Source organism: Rhinoderma darwinii, chromosome 1, assembly GCF_050947455.1.
Source record: "Rhinoderma darwinii isolate aRhiDar2 chromosome 1, aRhiDar2.hap1, whole genome shotgun sequence".
In the NCBI taxonomy this organism is placed as follows: domain Eukaryota; kingdom Metazoa; phylum Chordata; class Amphibia; order Anura; family Rhinodermatidae; genus Rhinoderma; species Rhinoderma darwinii.
The window spans coordinates 367,894,320-367,914,886 of record NC_134687.1 but is presented as its reverse complement, the minus strand read 5'-3'; the positions used below and the strand labels follow the sequence as shown (position 1 = coordinate 367,914,886).

General features: G+C 40.7%; 1 protein-coding gene across 9 annotated transcripts in view; it reads left to right on the top strand.

Moving 5' to 3' along the window:
• The window catches only part of SMARCA2 (SWI/SNF related BAF chromatin remodeling complex subunit ATPase 2), a 274,747-nt gene extending 256,053 nt beyond the window's left edge, over positions 1 to 18,694 (top strand). For 6 of the 9 annotated variants that reach the window (XM_075827669.1, XM_075827687.1, XM_075827678.1 and 3 more), the window contains 5 exons: positions 4,132 to 4,237; positions 6,150 to 6,251; positions 9,105 to 9,240; positions 17,244 to 17,401; positions 17,635 to 18,694. In XM_075827669.1, the coding sequence (XP_075683784.1) occupies positions 4,132 to 4,237; positions 6,150 to 6,251; positions 9,105 to 9,240; positions 17,244 to 17,401; positions 17,635 to 17,670 (538 nt within the window). In that variant the 3' untranslated portion in view covers positions 17,671 to 18,694. The remainder of the gene's footprint in view (positions 1 to 4,131; positions 4,238 to 6,149; positions 6,252 to 9,104; positions 9,241 to 17,243; positions 17,402 to 17,634) is intronic. The other 3 variants (XM_075827652.1, XM_075827634.1, XM_075827697.1) reach the window with 1 other exon arrangement.
• The last annotated feature ends 1,873 nt before the right edge of the window (positions 18,695 to 20,567 follow it).

Sequence of the window (20,567 nt, the reverse complement as noted above, 5' to 3'; positions counted from 1 at the left end):
TGGCGTATTCTCAGTTCTGATATAGATCTAGCAGATCAGATCACACAGAGGCCTTCTGTCACGTATCGGAGAGGGAAAAATATAAGGGACAGAGTTATGCACAGCTGTTTTGACCCCATTTCACCTAGGGGTACATGGCTGGATAGACAAACACCAGGCACTTTTAGATGCGGTGGTTGTAAAGCCTGTGATTTCATTCTTAAAAGAAATAGCTTTACCAGTGTTGTCACCCAAAAACAATACAATATTCGGGACTATGTCAATTGCAAGACAGCTGGAGTAGTCTACCTTATTACATGCCCATGCCCCCTAAATTATGTGGGTAAAACAGCACGACAACTTCGTCGTCGTATTAGGGAGCATGTTGGAGACATTATTCACGGTAGGGACACTCCAATATCCAAGCACGTGCATGCAAAACACCAAGGCCAGGCAGCAGTGTTAAAATTTCAAGCAATTGAACTTGTCAGACCCCCCAAGAGAGGAGGAGACTGGGATAACCTGATTCTACGGAAGGAAGCGCAGTGGATCCATAGACTGGAATGCATACAACCACTAGGTCTAAACGAGCAGACTAACTATACATGTTTTATTTAAAATGTGTGATACCATCCCCCTATAGGTGTTTTACCTTGGGGTGGGTGAGTGTTTATCTGCATTTGTGCATTACTTATTCGAGATGGCTATACTTGTTAGCCAACATACAAAGAGATCGTTTTGTCAGTTTTTCTAAGGAATAGGGACCTTAGCAATTTCTTCCACCTCATATGTGTTTTTTTCTATTGAGTTGCTCTGTGAGGTTGCCCACTTGCGGTGGTACACTGTGCCGCAAGATATACTTACAATATATTATCTTTTAGCGCTTACCTCCTCGTGTTTGGCAGTCCGGGCGACACGTCCTTGGCTTCCACTGCGCCTGCGCGTTCGGCTTGATGCGGCCGATGATGACCCCTGGCTGTCAGCTGACGGCGGGGGGTCACATGGGCAGGTGTCACGAATCGAGAGGGTGTTGTGATTGGTCAATTCATGTTTTGCCGCCGTACACGATGGGTGGAGTTTAGCGTTTATAGTAACCTAGCGCCTGCTATGGAGTATGCCGTTGACATCGATACGTGCATCTTCCCGTGACGCACAGCGGAATATCCGCTGTTGAAATACTAATATCGCTGGTGATGAGGCCAGAGTTACCAAGATACGGACCCCTGAGGATGAGTATCTGAAACGCGTAGGGTCGTTTAATGTTTAAGGAATGTGTGCATTGGGGACAATATATTGTGTGAAACCCAGCGTTAGGAGATCCGTAATTGTCGGACACCTATGCTATAATTAGGGCTTGTACTACTGTTGTGCCCTGGGTATATGCTGATTCCTACAAATATCGTTTATACACAGAGATATAGGTATCATAATAACTCAGTGTTTCCTTGTTTAATTCATTTTTTAAATTTTCACGGTGGGGCTTATGTCACAGTGGTGTGTTACCCCTGTTTTTAAACTAGTTACTATTAAAGATATCTTTTTACTCAGTTGTCAATTCAGTGAACCTTATAATTAAAATTCTTTATATTGTGGGAGCACAATTAGATTCTATCTAACTATACAGTGAAACTATATTTAAACTATACAGTCAATAATTTTGTTTTATCTGGGTATGGCAGCCTTTGCACTCTCAGACTTAAACACAGAAGGGTGAATGAGTGAGGCTAAAAGTGTTTTCTCCGAATGTGAACTGGTGTATACAGTTCAGGGTGCGTCTCTTAAATCTACCTTTAAAAACCTTAATAGATTGCATAAAGATTATACGAGAAGTTGGTGGGAGATCCAGAGTCTGGAAAATTATTTAAAGAACAAGATAGTTCCCAGAGGCCTCAGGGTCCCTATTGTCCCAGCATTAAGATTAAAAACTGCTAATATAAAAGAAAGGTGGGAACAGGAGATTACAGGGAGTTCACTTAGGCTTATGCAGATTTTGGTAGAGGAGGAAAAAATTCAGTTCGACTTTATTAGTGCTGAGCTTAAAAAAGAGATTGAGGCAGCTAAATCCCTGGTAGATACCCCTGGTTTTGATAAACGGGATAAAATCCTTCAACAAACTTTAGAGAGATTTACCAATCATCTTAAGGAACGCAAACACTTCCAATTCCAGAGAGATCTACAGGAATTTAGGGAGAAAAAAAGCGTATGATTTTGTCCATACACAACAACAACAATATCAACAGACCAATAGGGGGCCGAGGGAATCTGACCCTTCCACATCAGAGAGTGAAACCACAGACTCTGAAAGAGTGGGCCCATTTTTCGGTGGTAGCGGTGGGAAACAAAAGTTTAGGGGAGGAGCTAGAGGTAGAAATAGAGGCCGTGGTAGAGCCTCTTCTAATAGTGGCAATAATTTTTTAGCCAACAATCCTCCCATTTCCCGCTATATGCTGAGGGGACAAAAGGATTAATGAAGGGAAAAAATATGGACAGATTACAAATCATTAACCTATCTGAATACAATTTGAGCACATCAGAGAACACATTATTAGAGAAAGGACTTTCCTTTGTCCCCACAGTTAAATTTGACTCTTTCTCGTGGATAAAAGATCTTAATTTATTTGCTCGCAAACTCAAATGGATTAAATTTTTCAAACATCATAATAGAAAAAAATGTATGGAACTAGGGTTGGAAGAGTCTGATATGGAAGGCCTTGTAGCCTTAGAGGGGTTACTAGAGGAATCTGGAAGAGCTCCAGGTCTAGGTCCCTTTACCAACCTAAAAATGAAGAGTAGAAAGCTGCCACCTATAGGAGATTTTACCAATGTGGATTTATTTGTGGATATGGTGGGAGATGAGAAAAAAGATTTTTATTTTATGATCTACTAATGTTTTATAGCGAATCTGTCTGATCTTTATGCTGCCTTACTGAGGGCAGCATAAAGAAGTGACTGACATGCTCATTAGTTAATGCTCCATAGGTTAGTAGTAGTTAGAACGTATTCTTGCGTTGTGCACCCAGTGCCGCAAGTATGAGTCCTTGTGCACTGCTGATTTGACACACTTTTTCTCCCCTATGCACAGTCTCCGCTTTCAAACAAGCCCTGGATTGCACCTCTATCTACTATCTAGACTGAGGTAGAGCAGGCTGAAAATGGAGCTGCATATATTTGGCTGTGTGTAGGAGCAGAGGAGGGGCAGTGGGGGGGGGGGGGTATGCAGGAAGAGAAGGAGAATCTGTGGTCCTCCTCCTGTCCCTGTATGACTGTACATTACCCCAGGGGGAGGGGTAACATGAACGTTTCATATTAATCGGAGAGCATACGTTCTCTCTGATCGTCATATATATATTTTTATTTTTTTTCTTCAGAAAAGGAGTAGGAAGATAAGCAGTAACTCTAATTTGGCCATTTTTTTTTTTTGACCCGAGATCCAGACATTTACTAGTACCCAGTTTGTGGCGTCAAATAATAATCCCTGTATTTTATAGGTTCTTACTTAATTTCAAAAATTTTCAGCTTAAAACTAGGTATTTGGTCTCTTCGATCTGGTGACTTTAAAAAGATATATGCATGTAGAAATATGCATATGCATTTTTTTAAGATATGTGGTGCATCTATTTTTTATTTTTTTTGCTTGGGTCACACTTTTAGCCACAAAATTGGCACTTTGGCAATGTGCCAGGTATCTACTTTAATAAAATATATCGGTATGGGAATTTAGTATGATTCTTTATTTTGTCATTTAGGTTTTATTTGTACATGTCAACAGTGTGAACATTGTCCTGCCTACCAGAGGTTCAAAATATCCAATAACACATGGCAGCGAAAGGGTTAAGTAGTAAATGTCCAATAGAATCCAGTTCAATGCCTCTTCATGTTTTATATCAAACAATAGAATTTACAGTTTAGTTATGTAGCGTTGTCCACTAGGTGGCATCCTCTGCAAAAGACTCTCCTCAGTCCTCATTTTTGTTTTGATATTATGATTTAATGAAGGGTTCTTTTCATTAAGGTAGTTTAGCATGATTTGATTTTAGTTAAGGACATGCGAACCCATTCTGGTGTTACGCTCTACTCTGTACATGTATGTGGTTGTGTTTGTGGTATTTAGTATGTTTTTTATTTTAAAATTTGGGGTCTCTTTTCATACAGCTCTGGACGGCAGCTGAGTGAAGTTTTTATACAACTCCCTTCTAGAAAAGAGTTACCAGAATATTATGAATTAATCCGCAAACCAGTTGACTTTAAAAAGATAAAGGTAAACCCATGTACACTGTTTTCTAGAATAATTACGAAACAGCAAGCAAATTATTTTACACAATAATTTCGGTTTATTGACTGTGTTTGACTAGTTTTGGTTATGTACAGTATGTGGTATCAATAATATGTCTGATGCCATAGAAGGTGGCCAATGGTTGATAACAGAGCAATTCCTTCCGGCATTTCACTCTAAGGCCTCATGCACACTTCCGTTGGCCGTTGTACGGCCGTTAATGACGGTCCCGTCACACACGGGCTGCACACGGAAGCCATCCGTGTGCAGCCCGTTGTTTCACGGACCAAATTCAATGCAAAGGCCGAGATTGTTCCGTCAAAAACGGGCAGGAGTAGGACTTGCACTACTTTTGGCGGAACGGCCGCACTGTTCCATTAAAACAACGGAAGTGTGCATGGCCGCATTGAAATGAATGGGTTCAGGGTGCTATCCGTGACAGCAACGGATAGCACCCTGAAGGAAAACACTGCAGTGGGCATGGGGCCTAATGCTGTGCAGTCTGAAACCTGAGTATTTGCAGTTCAAGCAGTATCTTAGAGACCGGTTTCTTAGCTACAGCATGGGTATACCCTGGGTATTGGGTAGAATTTGACAACCCCTGTAGAGGATGTATCTCTGCTTCCTAAACCTAGACCTGCATACCTCCCAACTTTCAGCGATTGTAAAGAGGAATAACTTATGTGGTATGTGCAGCATGGCACAGAATTTATTTACATTTTTTACATGATGCTGCCCCTCTAACCCTGCCCAATCCCAGTCTATACACACCCAGTTTCCTTTGTAACCCATACAGTAATAGTGCCCTCCATAGTGCTCCTTTTGGGTTCCCCCACACAGTGTCATGCCCCACATAGTGCGCCTTACGTTCTCAAACCCCTCCTCACAGTATCATGCGTTTATTGGGCCCCCCACATGGTATTATGCCCCCATAGTGGCTCCTAAAAATAAAATAAATACCTAGCCCCATTACCACGACTAATGGAGGCAATCCCTCGTCAGGTCTCCTCCATTCTGTGCTATTATTGGGCAGACGCAGGCATGTTGACATCACTTCATTGTGCCTGTCTGCGCCAAATCTCCCACAGTAGGCTGGTGAATGGTGAGACAGGGAACTGAATGCTTACTGCTCCACCACGGTATTCAACTTTATCTGCGTCCTGAGGACACAGATAATATTGAAACTGGGACATGCCGCCAGCCTCCCAGTACAGTGGCACATCGTGTGAAATCCGTGATGGTTGGAAGGAATGGAACTGATTGACTAAGGTCTCTGCCTTACTGATAAGAGACCTATTCAGGCGAATTCATTAAAATGGCATTTAGTGACCATTTTTAATCACCACTTATACTATTTTAATGCTTGGATGCTGATTTCAACCCTGTATAAATTGGCAATGCACTGTAAATTTATTGGCATCTTATTACGCTTATTAGTCAGTTAATGCATATAATGCGTGGGCTGGTGAGAAAGAAGAAATAGATTTACAGAGACCAGCAGACCAAAGAAGCCAATGGGGCAGATTTACTATTGAAAATACACCAGAAATCTGGCTCAGATTTATCATAAAGCATGAGCCGCTTTGGAGACAATTCTGACTGCCGTGTCAAACTTTACGCCATCTAAGTATTTGACAGTATTAGTCAATTTGCTTGCAATGTTCTTAATGGCCTTTAATGTCAGGGAGTCATATAGTCACCCTAACTTTGCCAACAGGCCACATAATGGTAGTTTGCCTATAAGATGTCCTAACAAACTGAAGGGAGTAAATGCATCTGAATGTTTTAGCAAATTAGTTGGCCAGAGCCTTCATGCCTATTAGATAAGCGGTGACGGCTTGCATATCCACTTATTAAAAAGTGATGCTCTAATTTAATTATCTTTCTAAATATATAGGAAAGAATACGCAATCATAAATACAGAAGTGTAAGTGACCTAGAAAAGGATGTCATGTTGCTATGCCACAATGCACAGACGTTCAATCTAGAAGGATCCCAGGTTAGTAATGTTGTGGGTTTTTTTTGGTTTTTTTTCTGATTAATAATTCTATTCTAAACAATGATGATGCTTTTTTACTGCCTTTTTAGTATTTTATTACACAGCTGTGTTAAAGGAACGCTAAATGCACACACACCTATTCCAGCAATTCCTCCCTTAATCTCTTCCTTTCCTTTCATCTTTTTTTGTCCTCTATTGCAATTAATACTGAGAAATATATACAAAATCTTTTTGTATGTGTCACAGGAGATCAGCCATATACCCCCTCCTTCTCAATCCTGTGTCTGGCTGTAAGACAACTGACTGGAGCAGGAGCTTGCCCCCTTTTCCCTGTTTGCAGTAGGACACAGAGATCGTTAAAGAGGCTCTGTCACCACATTATAAGTGCCCTGTCTCCTACATAAGGAGATCGGCGCTATAATGTAGGTGACAGCAGTGCTTTTTATTGAAAAAAAACTATCTGTTTTCACCACTTTATTAGTGATTTTAGATTTATGCTAATGAGTTGCTTAAAGCCCAAGTGGGTGTGTTTTTCGTTTAGACCAAGTGGGCGTTGTACAGAGGAGTGTATGACGCTGACCAATCCGCGTCATGCACTCCTCTCCATTCATTTAGACAGCGCATAGGGATCCTTTTAGATCACTATGTGCTTTCTTATACTAACACATTATCGATACTGAAGTGTTTAGACAGTGAATGGACATTCCACGGGATGTCTATTCACAATCTCTGCACTTCGTTACTGTTTCTGTGGTAGTTACAGCAGAGGAAGCGTAATATCGTTGTAACCTGTCATCTACAGTGTAATCTCGCGAGATTACGCTTCCTCTGCTGTAACTACCACAGAAACCTTAACGAAGTGCAGAGATTGTGAATAGACATCCCGTGGAATGTCTATTCACTGTCTAAACACTTCAGTATCGATAATGTGTTAGTATAAGACAGCACATAGCGATCTAAAAGGATCCCTATGCGCTGTCTAAATGAATGGAGAGAAGTGCATGACGCTGATTGGTCAGCGTCATACACTCCTCTGTACAACGCCCACTTGGTCTAAAGTAAAAACACGCCCACTTGGGGCATTAAGCAACTCATTAGCATAAGTCTAAAATCGCTAATAAAGTGGTGAAAACAGATCGTTTTTTTAAATAAAAAGCACTGCTGTCACCTACATTATAGCGCCCATCTCCTTATGTAGGAGATAGGGCACTTATAATGTGCTGACAGAGCCTCTTTAACCCCCTCGCCTACTTGCAAAGCCCCACCACTCAGCCGTTCACCATCACTCGAAAATGGAACAGATCAGCAGGAAATTATCTTGTGTTATCTGCAGGATTTCTATTCGACTGATTGAGGAACATGCAGAATATCCTGCAGAGTAAAGGTCCTCTTACATGGCCCGTCCTGAGCGCCGATCAGTGAGACAGCTGGTTTATGGGCGCTCGTTTGCTTCTTTCACAAGGAGCTATGTATGGGGATGAGCGCTCATTACTACGAGCGCTCGTCCCCATACATTTCTATCATGTCGGCAGCGCGTCTCCCTGTTTACTTCCTACTAGCTGAAAAAATCAGCAAAGAAGCGTCAGACTCTCATTGAAATGAATGGGAGACAAACTTTCCACCATGTGAACAGGGCCTTAGGGTAAACGCCGATTTGGGGCATTTTCTGGAGCTGATTCCGACGCAGTTTTCGCGTCAAAATCGGCGCCACAAAACGTAGTGTGAGCTGACCCTTAAAGAGGATCTGTCACTAGTTTTATTCATTTCCTATCGCCTAACTAATCTAATAGGCGCTTTGCTGCTGATGACTACTGTGCAAATAAAAGTTTTTGAACTTTTTTTACAAAGTTATGAGCATTTTTCTAAATATGCCAACTTGGCTATACTTGCCAAATGGGAGGTAACTCTTTCTCTTCACTCTGGGCGGTGTAATGTTTTCTGTATGACTGTCCATTCCGCCTCATACAGTTCTCTTCCCAGCCCAGCTACACAGCGTGATTATATGGTATACAGCTTCCATTCCCAACTTTGTTTTCAACTGGTGATACCTCTGGTTGTTTCACAGCTAGAACTGCGACCCTGGTGGCGTATGAAAGATGAGCATCTCTCAATCCCGAGATATGGCTGTTTGAAGTGATCCCTCTTACCTCCAGCCTCAGTCTCTCACACTGGGTGAAGCAGCTTCATGCTGATAGGACAGCGTCAGAACCTGCTCGGTAGCTCCACCTCAGGAGAATCGCTGCGGTTACCTCCCAGTTGTCTAGTATAGGCTCATTTGCATATTTAGAAAAAAAGCTCATAACTTTTAAATAAACGTTTTAGGACACAATTTTCACTAGCAAGATCAGTGTGATAACGCCTATTAGATTAGCTAGGGATTGAACTAGTGACAGATTCTCTTTAACATGCCTGGACTCCTAATGCAAACAGAGGAGTGGGATGTTGGGCTCCAGCGGCAGCCAGCTACCTTACAGCTAAAGACAGGTCTGGTCTGAGAAACATACAGCAGAGTTCTTTTTATATACTTTTTTAGTGTTTTAGTTGCAATATGAAAAAAATATAGCAATAAAGGTAAAAAGGACATTAAAGTTGGAATTTGCAAGTTTGTTTTTTTTACATTTTCTATTCATTCAAGTTATTAAAAAAAAAAAAAGACTTGAGATAGACTGTGTATTTGAAAATTATTTTACACATTTAAAAAGTTGAGTGCCGGCTTCATTTTATTAGATCTTGGGCACCCACCAGCTCCAATTTACACAGTGCATTGATTTCCTTTGTACATTTACTATTGCTTTGATACAAAAAACAATCTCTTGATCTGCACTGATATTTCTTGCTTTAAAATGTTGTTAGATATACGAGGATTCTATTGTTCTACAATCAGTCTTCAAGAGTGCAAGACAAAAACTTGCAAAAGAAGAAGAGAGTGAAGAAGACAGCAATGAAGAGGAAGATGATGAGGAGGATGAAGATGAATCCGAATCTGAGGGTAAACTATTAATATATATTATAGTATTTATACTATACTAAATATTTTCAGAAAATTCCATCAGAGAGCGACAAACTCCCCAGTAGGAAGCTCCGTGTAAGGCCTCTTAACATTTTGTGTTTTTAACTCAGTATTTTGCATCAGTTTTTATAAAACCAGGACTGGGTCCAAAACACGCAAGAGGTGCAAATCTTTCCATTATACTTTTTCTGTTTGTTACTCTCCTAGTTTTGGTTTCCAAATACTCATGCAAAAAACTAACCTAAATACTGGGATCTCAAAATGCCTTTTAAAAAAAATTACTTTTATTACTGTTAGACTGCGTATGTAAGCAGTCTAACCGTAATAAAAGTAATCCTTTTAACCCCTTAATGACCGCCGTTAAGCCTTTTCACAGCGGTCATTAATGGGCTTTATTCTGATGTAATAGCCTTTTCACAGCGATGCATCAGAATAAATAAACAGAGCAGGGAGCCGTTAATTCTCCCTGCTCTCAGCTACCAGAGGTAGAATTTGGACTTCGATACCGATACTTCGTTTAGTATTGTGATTTCGATACCAAAACGATACTTTGCCAACAGTAATAAAAATTAAAAAAAAGTTTTTTCTTTTTCTGATGTGAGGTGCGACGTGTGATGAATTTTGAATGTGCCTCACATTAATAGTTATTAACCCCATCATGTTTCTCAGTCATAATGGGTTAATGTGTGAGGTACATGATGGGGTTAATTACTATTAATGTGAGGCACATGGAGGTTAAATTCATCACACCTCGTGCCCCACAATAAGGGAAAGAAAGCAGTTTTTATTTTTTTACAGCGTACACCTTAAATGATGCAAAAAATTTGTTGTGCAGGTTATTACAGCCGAGGCAATACCGAATATGTATATTTTATGTATTGAGACTTATTTTAATGTTTATTGCAAAAAAAAGGTGTATGTGTATTTTTTTTAATTTAACATTAATTTTTTTTAACTTTATTTTTAAACTTTAATTTACTGGCATATATCTATATCCCAGTACATTAGCCTGTGTACGGATAGTACACAGGCAATTGTTAGGCCATACCTAAGTATGCCCTAACAACAGGAAATATGGTAGGACAGCCCTGGGCTGGACTGCGGCACTATCTAAAAAGGGGCTGCCCAATCTTGACATGTGTGCTAACTGAGCCGCCGGACTGCATTTAGCGACACTTAAACTGGAAAGCTGGATTGTTGAAATAAGCACGTGGAGAAATATATCAAATTTTAAACCTAGCCCTATTATTATAGTAATGTAGTATTATTATTCTAGTAATGTAGTGTTATAGTAGTTCAAATAACTAATTGATTAACAATAATTTTGTATTGGATCAAATTTGAAAGTAATGCGGCCCGTCAACTTCCCATTTTTTCTATATGCGGCCCACTTACCCGGCCGAGTTTGAGACCCCTGCTTTAAGGGTTGCCAAACTTTATAATATGGGTCACATTTCACTATTGCTATGCCTGAAGAACGCATGTACTCTGATCCAAATAACAAGGAAAGAATTGTTGCCATTGAAGCAATTTACCCTCAGGTTTTTGTGTGTTTTCCAACCAAAAAGGAAGAACGATGGCTGAATTAATATCTCCTGTTTTTTATGCTGGCCACTCACAGCATGTTTCAAAATTACTTTTAGGATTGTAAACCAAGCATGAGCTCCTGAGCCTGCACCATAATGCTGTGATGCACATCCGCTGTACATGTACGGTAGAATTGCGTTAAGAGGTTAATAAATCCCCTGTATTTGCCCAAGTACAGGGCAGGTAAAGTGCAGGTGCCAAAAACAATAATTCATAGATAAATGATCCACCATAAATAAATATGCCCAATAAATAAACAAATTCATGAATAATCAATGCAATAAGAGTACATCAAATTAATAAAATACTGAAAATAGTTATGTCCGTGTCCCACCAAAACAATTAATAAAGAAATTGCCGTCAGCGGGGACATGGGGAAAGAAAATCTCAACGCATGTGGCTATAGGTAACGGCTTCCTTGGAAACGCCTTTCTCATTATTTTCTATATTCTTTTCTTTTCAAATTTTCTTTTTATTGAAAGAATTTTTCATAAAGAAATTTAAACAAATAAATAATATATAAATCATAATATCATTGCAACGAAAATGTGCATAAAACAAACAAGTTTTTCTCAATTAACCTCTTAATGCCGAAGGACGGATATATCCGTCCTCTGCAGCTGCTAGTTCGCGCAGGAGGACGGATATATCCGTCCTGTGATGGCGCGGGTACTGTCACTGTACCCACGCGATCAGCGGCAGGAGCACGGCTGTTATACTCAGCCTGGCTCCTGCTGCAACTGCCGTAATCGAAGCGCGCTCTGATTCCGGCAGTTTAACCCATTAAATGCCGCTGTCAATTGTGACAGCGGCATCTAATGTGTTTGACAGAGGGAGGGAGCTCCCTCTGTCACCCGATCGGCGCCCCCGCAAACAAATCGCGTGTCGCCGTCGGGTTTCCATGACAGCCGGGGGGTCTAACAAAGACCCCCAGGTCTGTCTTCCGCAACTGCCTGTTAGGCGATGCCGTAGGCATGACCTAACAGGTTGCCTGTCAGTTTTACACTGACAGGCAATAATGCTTTGGTATACTAAGTATACCAAAGCATTATATATGCGATCGGCACATCGCATAGTGAAGTCCCCTGGTGGGACTAAAAAAAAATATGTCAATCAGTTAAATAAAGTTTGTGAAAAAAAATAAATAAATTACAGTGAAAATCAAATAAAACTTCTTTTTTTGCCCAAAAAGTGGTTTTATTTAGTAAAAGTGTCAAAACAAATCACACATACACATATATGGTATCCCCGCGATCGTAACAACTTGACCAATAAAATGAACACATTAATTAAACCGCCGGATGAACGGCGTCCAAAAAAACGCAAAAAACAATGGCAAAATTCGCTCTTTTCTCCCATTCCCCCCATAAAAAATTAAATAAAAGTTAATCTATAAGTCCTATGTACCCCAAAATAGTACTAATAAAAACTACACATTGGCCCGCAAAAATCAAGCCCACATACGGCCAAATCGACGGAAAAATAAAAACGTTACGGCTCTTGGAATGCGGCGATGCAAAAACAAGTAATTTTTTTCTAAAAGGCTTTTTATTGTACAAACGTAGAAAAAACATATAAAACCTTTACATATTTGGTATCCCCGTAATCGTGCCGACCCATAGAATAAAGTTAACATGTTATTTACGCTGCATAGTAAACGGCGTCAATTTATAACGTGAAAATCAATGCTGGAATAGCTGCTTATTTTCAATACTCTCCTAAAATAAAGTTAATAAAAGTTAATCAATATATTATAAGCATCTAAAAATGGTACAATTACAAAATACAACTCATCCCGCAAAAAACAAGCCCTTATACGGCTATGTCGACGGAATAAAAATAAATAAAAATTATGACTCTTGGAATGCGACCGTGAAAAAACAAAAAATAATCCTTGGTCATTAACGTGCAAAATGGCCCGGTCATTAAGGGGTTAACATCGTTCTGTTGAAAACAAAGAATGTCCTATATGCAAGATATTATTCAGGTACATAGTCAAATAGAAAGGGAAGTAGGGGTGAAGGAGAGGAGGGGGAGGGAGAAAGAAAATGAGGCCATATAATGGATATCAGACAAGTATGTAAATCTATAAATTCTGTTTGTTCATAGAAATTGTAACTATAAGGAAGAAGAATTGGATAAAATACCATGTTGCAGTAAGGAAAACCACTCGGAGTCTGCAATGAGATCTCGAAATTGAGATGTATCTCTATAGGTTAGCCAAGGTTGCCAAGTTCTTGTGAAGCGGGAGGTAGACCTATGAGCAATGGCGGATATTTCTTCGACATGAAAGATTTGGTCAATTTTCCTCAACCACTGAGGTACTGTAGGAACACCAGAGGACCTCCATAAGGGTGGGATTAGTAATTTAGCCCCCGCCAACAAAAACATCAGCAGTCGGTTTGCATCAGGGGTTATGCCCTGGATCGGCAGGTTTAGGAAGATCGTAGGGGCAGATATTGTTTGGGAAATGGCACATATGTCAGCCATGAGTGGAAGTACAGACTCCCAGTAGTTGCGCAGCAAAGGGCATGACCATCATATATGGATATAGGAGCCGGTGTCTAGGTCACACCTCCAACAAGTACTCGGAATAGGATACCATAAGTGCGTTTTATCGGGAGTGGTGTACCACCTAGATATAAGCTTGTACGAGTTCTCTTGCACCCTATTACAATGGGAAGGGCTGTGCTAGAGTTTTATAAACCTTCTTAACCTCTTCTGGGGATAGGGTTATGTCCAGATCCTTTTCCCATAGGCTCAATGGTACATCTTTGGAAATAAGAAGTCTATATAAGTGTGAGAATTTTTGTAGGGTTACTGGTTTGTGCTAATAGGGTCTCAAAAGCGGTTATAGGTCGGTGTAGAGATCCACTGGTAAGGTATGGGGTGACGGCGTTCTTTAGCGACCCATAGTGAAGGGGGTGCAATGTCGTGCGATTTGTATCATTGGTCCATTCTTTATAGGAAGGGAAGGCTCCGTTCTGCAAGAGAGAGTCCACAGAATCGGTTTGATTATGGGGTTAGTAGAGCGCCCGTTCAGTCCTTCACAGCATAGATCAATGAGATCTGTCACCCTGGTTAGGGACGATGGGGAAGGGGCCAGAGTAGACCCGCATAAGGACCAAGTGTTAACCGTCGCCTTTGTGAGAGCATTCCTAAAGGAGAGTTTAGTTTGGCTGGTAGGGTAGGCGAGCAAAACCGTTCTCAAAGGAAGAGGTGCAGGTTCCTCCTCAATAGAGGTCCAAAGTTTGTGACTCGGGTTACGGAACCAGTCTATTGTTCTAGTTAGAGAGGCAGTGGCGTAACTACCGCCGTAGCAGCCGTAGCGACTGCTACGGGGCCCGCAGCATGAGGGGGCCCGTGTCGCCCGCCGGCACGGGCCCCCACCATGGCCGGAGGCTCCGCTAGCAGCCGCTATGGCTGCTACAGCAGGACGCCACTGAACACTACGGCAGAGCAGGGAGGTATGTCCCCGCTCTGCCATTAAACAAAAGACATGTATCCCCTATCCACAGGATAGGGGATACATGTGTTATCGCTGGCACTGATAGGGAGAACGGGGGACTGAAAGTCCCCCGAAGTTCTCCATCACAAACCTCGGACTTCCGGGGTCTGTGTCGGCTTCTCCGTAGAAATGAATGGAGCGCTTGTGCGCATGCGTGACCAGCGCTCCTTTCATTTTTATTGAGCTGCCGACACAGACGCCGCAAGTCAGAGGTTAGTCATGGAGAACTTGAGGGGACTTTCAGTCCCCCGTTCTCCCTATCAATGCCAGCGATCACACATGTATCCCCTATCCTGTGGATAGTGGATGCATGTTATTTGTAGGACACACTATAGGTCGCATTTTTTTGGGGGGGGGGGCTGTATGGCGTTCCCTGCAGGGGGGGGGGGCGCTGTATGGCGTACCCTGCAGGGGGGGCTGTATGGCGTACCCTGCAGGGGGGGCTGTATGGCGTTCCCTACAGGGGGGGCTGTATGGCGTTCCCTACAGGGGGGGCTGTATGGCGTTCTCTACAGTGGGGGCTGTATGGCGTTCGCGCCATAAATCCCCCTCTGTAGATAACGCCATACAGTCCCCCTGTAGATAACGCCATACAGTCCCCCTGTAGATAACGCCATACAGTCCCCCTGTAGATAACGCCATACAGTCCCCCTGTAGATAACGCCATACAGTCCCCCTGTAGGGAACGCCATACAGTCCCCCTGTAGGGAACGCCATACAGTCCCCCTGTAGGGAACGCCATACAGTCCCCCTGTAGGGAACGCCATACAGTCCCCCTGTAGGGAACGCCATACAGTCCCCCTGTAGGGAACGCCATACAGTCCCCCCTTTAGATAACACCACACAGCGCCCCCCCCTTAGATAACACCACACAGCGCCCCCCCCTGCAGGGAACGCCATACAGCGCCCCCCCATCTGTAGATAACGCCACACAGTCCCCCCTGTAGATAACGCCACACAGCCCCCCCTGTAGATAACGCCACACAGTCCCCCCTGTAGATAACGCCACACAGTCCCCCCTGTAGATAACGCCATACAGCCTACAGGGGGGGCTGTATGGCGCTATCTACAGGGGGGCTGTAAAAAAGGCACTATCTACAAAGGGGGGGGGGGTTGTGTGACACCCAGGGGAGGGGGGCCCCAGTCAAAAGTTTGCTATGGGGCCCAGTCTTTCCTAGTTACGCCCCTGTAGAGAGGCTTATTGGTAGTATAGTTTAAAGTCAGGGGCACCTATTCCCCCCATGGACCTGGGGAGAGATTAGCGGCGCTAATTTTGGGATGTCTGTCGTTCCAGATATAGTGGAATAGTAAAGATTTGAGTTTTGCAAAGAAAGAAATGGGAATGGGTAACATTTGAAAAACATAAGTGAATTTAGGCAGAATTAGCCCTTTGACAAGGTTCTTCCTTCCAATCCAGGAGATAAAGGGAGCAAACCAAGAAGTAATTGAGGATTTTACCTTTTGTAAGAGAAGTGTATAATTAAGGGTAAAGTGGTCCAGCCATTGTTTACACAATTTAATACCTAAAAATTTAATGTATCTGGGGGCCCATTTAAAGGGATATTGTAGCTCTAAATTATTTTTTACTGAATTCGGGATATTTATCCCTAGGATTTCAGATTTATCCGCGTTAATTTTAAAATCGGAGAACGAGCCAAAAATTTTAAATATGTTTGCTGTGGCTGGGAGTCCCAGTGATGGTTCAGACATAATGAGCAGATTATCTGCAAAAGCAGCTGTTTTATGATGTGTATTCCTAACCGTAATGCCTGTGATGCTGGGACATTGCCGTATGTCCTGTATAAGTGTTTCCATGACTAGGACAAATTAAAGTGGCGAGAGGGGGCATCCCTGTCTAGTTCCGTTACGTATGTGGAAGTGGGAAGATAAGGTACCGTTAATGCGTAGTCTAGCTGTTGGTTGGTTGTACATTTGCAGTATAGCTGATATGAAAATTTTGGGGGTATTATATCTCGTTAACGTTTCTTCCATAAAGATCCAGTCTATCCTGTCGAAGGCTTTTTCTGCGTCTGTGCCGAATAGGGCCAAAGGGAGGCGTCTCTCTTTAGTTAGTTGCATCAAATGTAGAATACGTAGGGAGTTATCCCTGACCTCTCTGCCACGTACGAAATCCACCTGCTCAGCCGCCATCAACTTTGGAAGAAGAGGGTTGAGGCGGAGAGCCAGTAATTTTGCAAAAAAATGTAGGTCTACATTAAGGAGTGAAATGGGCCTATAATTGCTGCAAATTTCTGGGTCTTTACCCTCTTTGTGTATAAGCGGTATGTGTGCCTCTAGGGCTTGGCTAGGGATCAAGGATCCTTTCAGAATATTGTTGCATAGGGCCAACAGGTGGAGAAATAGTTCTTGTATAAAGACTTTATAATATTGAATGGAAAACCCGTCCGGGCCCGGGCTCTTTCCAGCGGGGCACTTCGACAGGACAGACTGGAGTTCCTGCTCAGAAAATGGCTTCATTAGTTAGTTCTGTTGGGGATAGTTGGGGCAGTTGCAAATGCGACATGAAGGAATAAATAGTTTGCCGCCGTGCTTCAAGAGATTCTTCCGACCGGAGTGGATTTATTTTCTATATTCTTTGTCACATGAGTTATGTTTGTATGAATTTACACATTTATATTAAATTAAATTGTATTTATACTTTGGTCAGTGCATAAGTGGGCATGAGTATTGTGTTGTATCGTGGGGCACGCCTAAGATTATTTGTGTGCGTTTTTTTTAGTTTAACTTTTTTGTTTTTGGCAGTGGTTTTTAAAGTTTAATACAATTTCGCTGATATCCATATTAAATATTAGTATAGAATGATATTATAACTCACAATTAGAATTTTGTTTTTATTTTGTTTCCCATTTTTCTGAATTAATTTTAGAACTGTCTGTTTTAGCAAAATCTGTAAAAATGAAAATCAAGCTGAATAAAAAGGATGAACGGAATCGAGAAAAGGGGAAGGGAAAGAAACGCCAGGGTCGTGGTAAAGCCAAACCAGTTGTCAGCGACTATGACAGTGATGAAGATCAAGATGAAAATGTAAGTAGTTATGAGTTTAGGTTTAATAAGGTTTATATATGGAGTGTGTAAAAAAAAGGGGTTGCCCAACTGGTAAATATGTATGAAAGTAGCAACACCTAATACTCCCATAGTCCCCCATTGGTATATGATGCCAGTAAGTACAGCACATGAATACGATGGCCAGTAATTTTTGCACTTCTGTTGTCAAGTTATTTTAAAGAAATTTCATTCTGTTGATTTTCTTTTCCTAGGATCAGTCGGAAGGAAGCGGAAGTGATGACGAGTGACTAACCTGAGAACTGGTTTATGGACATAATTCTTCATTTTTGTAGCTACCACTCATCCAATCCATGTTTTTTCTAAAAAAAGGAAAAATACACAATGGGAATGTTTCTGTGTTCATCATCTAGAGGTGACATTAGACTAGCGTCAGACATACATGATCTCATCATGTAAAAAAAATAAATATATATATATATAAACTAAACACACGCACACATACACATATTTTGTAACATATTGGGACCAAATAGGCCTCCAATATGAAGCAAGTAATACATTTTTTTGATGGAAAACTGTGGATCAGTAGTATAATTTCTGTGGGTCAACTTTCATTTGGAAATGTTTTTTTCTGTGCCTGGTTTGCTATACTATGGTGCAGCTAACAGCAGTGCAAAGCTGAAAACAATATTTTGTAGCAACAAGAACTGGGACAAACTAGTAGAAGTAACTGGTTATTTTATTTTTCATCAGGCAATTTTATGTTTGTGGTTATGTTGCTGTGGTTCAGTATTTTTGTTTTGTTTTTTTATAATTGTAGTACATACAGTATATGCAAATCTAAAGTACTGATTAACCCTTTTGGGGCTAGAGAGGCCTGCAATTTGTTTTGCATGTTGTGGCTCAGCTGGCTCTTGAGGTGTTAATATGCAGTAGTTACTTTCCATAATTTCCCCCTTCCTGCCCACTTTCTTCCTCTTCTATTAGATAAGTTTAAACACACAGTTGTTAAAAACAAAGCATATGGCTAATGTAATTCATTTTATATTACAATTTCTATTTGTTATGAAGAAGTTTGGTTTAACTTGTTAATTGTTGCAAACTATATATAGGCTAATTGAACGCTTGAATTTTTTTATTTTATATTTTCCCTTGCCCATGTTTTTCTTTTCTTCAAATTGACCTTTTTTGTTAATGTGGATAATCGGCTTTTTTCCTTAAAGTGTACTTAATCTTTGCTTTCTTTGCACAATGTCTTTGGTTGCAATTCATAAGCCTGAGGCAAATAAAATCCCAGCAATTTTGAGAAAACTGCGTTATTGTCATTTCCTAAAGAGGAGAAAACTGCTTCATATTCAATGCAATCATTCACATTGAATTAGATGAGAGATCAAAGACTTCCATACAGGTTAATAAGCAGGACACAGGGATATGAATTAATGAGGACACTGTTCATGGCCTGCAATTTCTGCAATCAGCTAGCCACAAATGCTAACATCCAGGGAGTCATAAAATTCCAAAATACTACCTTTGTTCAGTTTGTTTTACCGGTTTTCTTAAAAATATTTTAAACAAACTGAAGTACTGCCATAAACAGACAAGATGAGCGAAATAGCCAAGCAATATACATCTGATCAATACTGAATGCCTACGCGTACAATATTCAATCTTGAGTCCAGCTACGTGAGCAAAATATGCACTAGGCAAGAGAAAGAAAAGAAGAACATGAGGACTGGGAATGTCCAACAGTTTAGAGCACTGGGGACAGTTGACCATCAAAAGCTTGTCAAATCCAGCTTAACCCCTTCAGGACGAAGACGATTTTTCAAATCTGACATGTGTTAATTTATGTGGTAATAACTCCAGAATGCTTTTACCTATCCAAGTGATTCTGAGATTGTTTTCTCGTGACATATTGTACTTTGTTAGTGAAAAAATTTGGTCGATAAATTCAATATTTTTTTGTAAAAAAACACCAAGATTTGGAGAAAATTTGCAAAAATTAGCATTTTTCTAAATTTAAATGTATCTACTTGTAAAACAGATAGTAATACCACACAAAATAGTTACTACTTTACATTCCCCATATGTCTACTTTATGTTTGCATCGTTTTTTGAACATTCTTTTATTTTTCTAGGACGTTACAAGACTTAAAAATATGAGAAATCGCTGCTAAAGTTCTAAGAAAATTTCAAAAGGTGATTTTTACAAGGACCAGTTCAGTTCTGAAGTGGCTTTGAGAGCCTTATATATTAGAAAGTCCCCATAAATCACCCCATTTTGAAAACACCCCTCAAAGTATTCAAAACAGCATTCAGAAAGTGTTTTAACCCTTTAGGCGTTTCACAGGAATTAAAGCAAAGTAGAGGTGAAATTTACAAATGTAATTTTTTTGCCAAAATTCATTTGTAATAAAGAATTGTGTAACAGAGAAGGTTTTACCAGAGAAATACAACTCTATTTATTGCCCAGATTCTACAGTTTTTACAAATATCCCACATGTGATGCTAGTGCAGTAATTTACTGAAATACAGGCCTCAGAAGCAAAGGAGAACCTGGTGGATTTTGGGGCCTCCTTTTTTTTTTTTTAGAATATATTTTAGGTACCATGTCAGGTTTGAAGTGGTCTTGTGGGGCCAAAAAAAATAAAGATCCCCAAAAGTGACCTCATTTTGGAAACTACACCTCTCAGGGAATTTATCTAGGGGTATAGTTCGCATTTTGAACCCAGTTTTTTTGCTAAATTTATTTTAATTAGTATGTTTAGATGAAAATCTACTTTTCTGAAAAAACTTAGAATTTTTACAATTTTTCAAGGGATAAAAGAGAAAAAACACCCCAATATATGTAAAGCAATTTCTCCCGATTTATAGCAATACCCCATATATGGTAATAAACTGCTGTTTGGACACACAGCAGGACTCAGAAGGGAAGGAGCACCATTTGGATTTTGAAATTCTGATTTTGCTGGAACAGTTTTCAGTGCCGTGTCGCGTTTGCAATGCACTGGAGGGAACAAAATAGTGTAAACTCCCGAAAAGTGACCCCATTTTGGAAACTACACTCATCAAGGAATTTTTCTAGGGGTAAAGTTAGCATTTTGACCCCACCGTTGTTTTGCTGAATTCATTGGAATTATTCTATAAAGGTAAAAATCTACATTTTTTTCTGAAAAAAAGTAGC